A 2,778-nucleotide genomic window follows, 5' to 3' on the forward strand; every position below is an offset into this window, starting at 1 on the left:
ATGGGATCATTAAGATCAACTCCACCATCAGATTAGAGACCTCAGGAGCGGAAAAGGAGCCATGTGAAACAAATCCAGCAAACTTAAGATGTGTTAAATTCAAAGGCACAAGTTTCCCAAATTATCACTAATGATTTTAATTAGAAATGTAAAAAGAATCCTAATTAATGAGCCTGCTATGAACACTTCCCTTCTACAGGTTTGCACATTTCTCCAAAGAAATGTTTGCAAAACTGGTCCCTGAAGTCGGGACTGGGACTCAGTGGTAGAGGGCCTGCCTAGTATGCCTGAAGCCAGGGTTCAATCCCCAGAACTACATAAAAAGAAAAAAGAAAAAAAAAAAAAGTCCTTGAAAAGTGTGTGATGAAAAGAAACACCCAACTAAATCACCCTTCCAAAAACATGTTCTCTAAACTGCCTTTCAGGGCTGGGGAGATGGCTCCAGGAGTGACGTGCTCACCACACAAGGGAGGAAGAGTTCAGAGTTCACATCCCAACACCCAAGTAAAAGCTGTAATCTCAGCTCAGAAGTAGAGATGGGATCCTTGGGGCAATCTGGTTAAACTAGCCAAATCAGCCAATCAGGGAGCTCTCGATTCAGTGACAGACCCTGCCTCAGAAAAGAAAGTGGAGAGCAATCGAGGAAGACACCTGATACCAACCTCTGGCTTCTGCACACATCACATACACACATGCCCACACACATGCAAAAACATACACACACCACACACGCACACGTAAAAAATAAATAAAATGGTTTCCAGCAGTTCACAATAAACATGCTTTGAAAACACGCCAAGGCAAACCCATTTACCTCTACCTGTTTCATCCCAGAGACCCTAACATGAATCTGCCCTACTTAGCTAACCAGGGCTCCACAGCTGTGGGATAAAATAAAATATTTATTTGGGTCCACTTCCTGCTCTGGTAATTTAGCAGCAGCACCTTAAAGCATCTACACAGGTTTAACATGTCAAAGAGCTGGAGCTGAGAAAGGAGGGAGCGATTTTGCTCAGGCGGTTGAAATGCAGTCAGTCACCACACACCTGCTCAAGCCTCCACCTGTCTGAAAGTCACTTGGGAACAGTTTGGCTCGCTCAATCGCTGAAGAAGAGTTCAGACTTACATTCCCAACCAGGTGACTTCACAAACTCTTGAACTAGGTTCTTCACATAAGCATTTAAAGACGTCTTGTGTTGTCCATCAGCATCACCCATCGAGGACTGCCTGAAGTTCCTTTCATTGACACACAGCCAGTCACAGAGCTAGAAAAGAAAATTACTGCAGGCTTACTTTATTTTAAAAACCCAAGAGAGCAAAGAGTTTCTAATTTCTCTGAGCCAATCTTCTCTCCTCCACAGTAAACTGAACTTAAATACTATATAGCTTGGTACAATCTTAAAGAGCCTTCATTAACTGAAGTGTTACTTGAAGCTAAAGAAATTTTTTTAATGTATGGTTCCTAGAGGACACAGATTAGAAATCAGCCCAGTGTAAATGAACACAGCTACAATCCATATATGAATGAAGATGCATGGTTTAGGACTGGGAATGCGGCTCAGTTGGTAGAGTATTTGCCTAACAGGCATGAGGACTCAGTTCAATTTCCAGTACCACTTAGACCAAGCATGGTGGTGCACACCTGTAATCTCAGCACTCAGGAGTGAAGGCAGGAGGGTCCATAGTTCTAGGTCATCCCAACTACACAGTAGGTTCAAGGCCAGTTTGGGATACATGCAATCCTACTGCAAAAAAGAAAAAAGAAAAAAGAAAAGGAAGCAAGTGGCCCTCGAAGAAGCTGGGTGATCAAACCACAAATCGAGGAATGAGGTCCCAAGGCCAAAGCCAGGACCTGTTCCCATGGGAGGAGGGTTTTCCCAATGGGTGGTGGGTGGAGTCCAGTGGGGGCGCAGAGAGAAAAGAGCCTAATAGAACGAAGGCTCAGGATAACTCAGGGAAAGGAGAACAGAGGGTTAGCACAGGGCAGACCCAGCAGCTGGACAGAAGAAATGCCACTGGCTGATGGAAAAGGAAGAAAGAGGAGGCTTGTGTTGGTAAATTGGAGTCTAACATGGTCATTAGTCTAGTCTCCCAATCAGAACTGAGACCAGCCCATCCCTGCCGCTCACAGGCCTCTCCACTGCAAGCAGTCCTGCCCATCGCCTTGAACTCGGCAGTGGGGGAAGACCACTGCAGCAAACACATAGTATTTCAAGTCTCAGTGGCAGAACCGCGGCTGTATTTTACACGAATGGTTAGTAAAGGGCTCAACTAGGAAAGGATTTTTTTTTATAAAGTTTTCAAAGAAACCGATTTTCGGGGCTGGAGAGATGGATGGCTCAGCGGTTGAGAACACTGGCTATTCTTGCAGAAGACTGGGGCTCGAATCCCAGTACCCACATGGCAGCTAACAACAGTCCACAACTCCAGTTCCAGGGGATCTGACACCTTCCTCTGACTTCTGTGGGCATTACACGACATGGGTGCACTTACACACATCCAGGCAATGCACTCACATAAAATTAAAAAATAATAAATAGGGCTGGAGAGATGGCTCTGCGGTTAAGAACACAGGCTATTCTTTCAGAAGACTGGGGCTCGAATCCCAGCACCCACACGGCAGCTAACAACTGTCTATAACTCCAGTTCCAGGGGATCCAACAGCCTCTTCTGTCCTCCGCAGGCATTGCACGACATGGGTGCAGTTACCTACACGCAGGCAATACACACATATACATAAAATAAAAATAAGAATAAAATATTTAAAATAATATTTTT

General features: G+C 44.8%; 1 protein-coding gene across 1 annotated transcript in view; it reads right to left on the reverse strand.

Moving 5' to 3' along the window:
* Tarbp1 (TAR (HIV-1) RNA binding protein 1) overlaps positions 1-2,778 on the reverse strand; it is a 62,211-nt gene that overhangs the window by 42,104 nt on the left and 17,329 nt on the right. The window contains 1 exon segment of the mRNA XM_029570368.1: positions 1,127-1,265. Within this exon segment, the coding sequence (XP_029426228.1) occupies positions 1,127-1,265 (139 nt within the window).

This window comes from Nannospalax galili, unplaced genomic scaffold, assembly GCF_000622305.1.
Source record: "Nannospalax galili isolate Female #2095 unplaced genomic scaffold, S.galili_v1.0 scaffold1463, whole genome shotgun sequence".
Lineage (NCBI taxonomy): Eukaryota > Metazoa > Chordata > Mammalia > Rodentia > Spalacidae > Nannospalax > Nannospalax galili.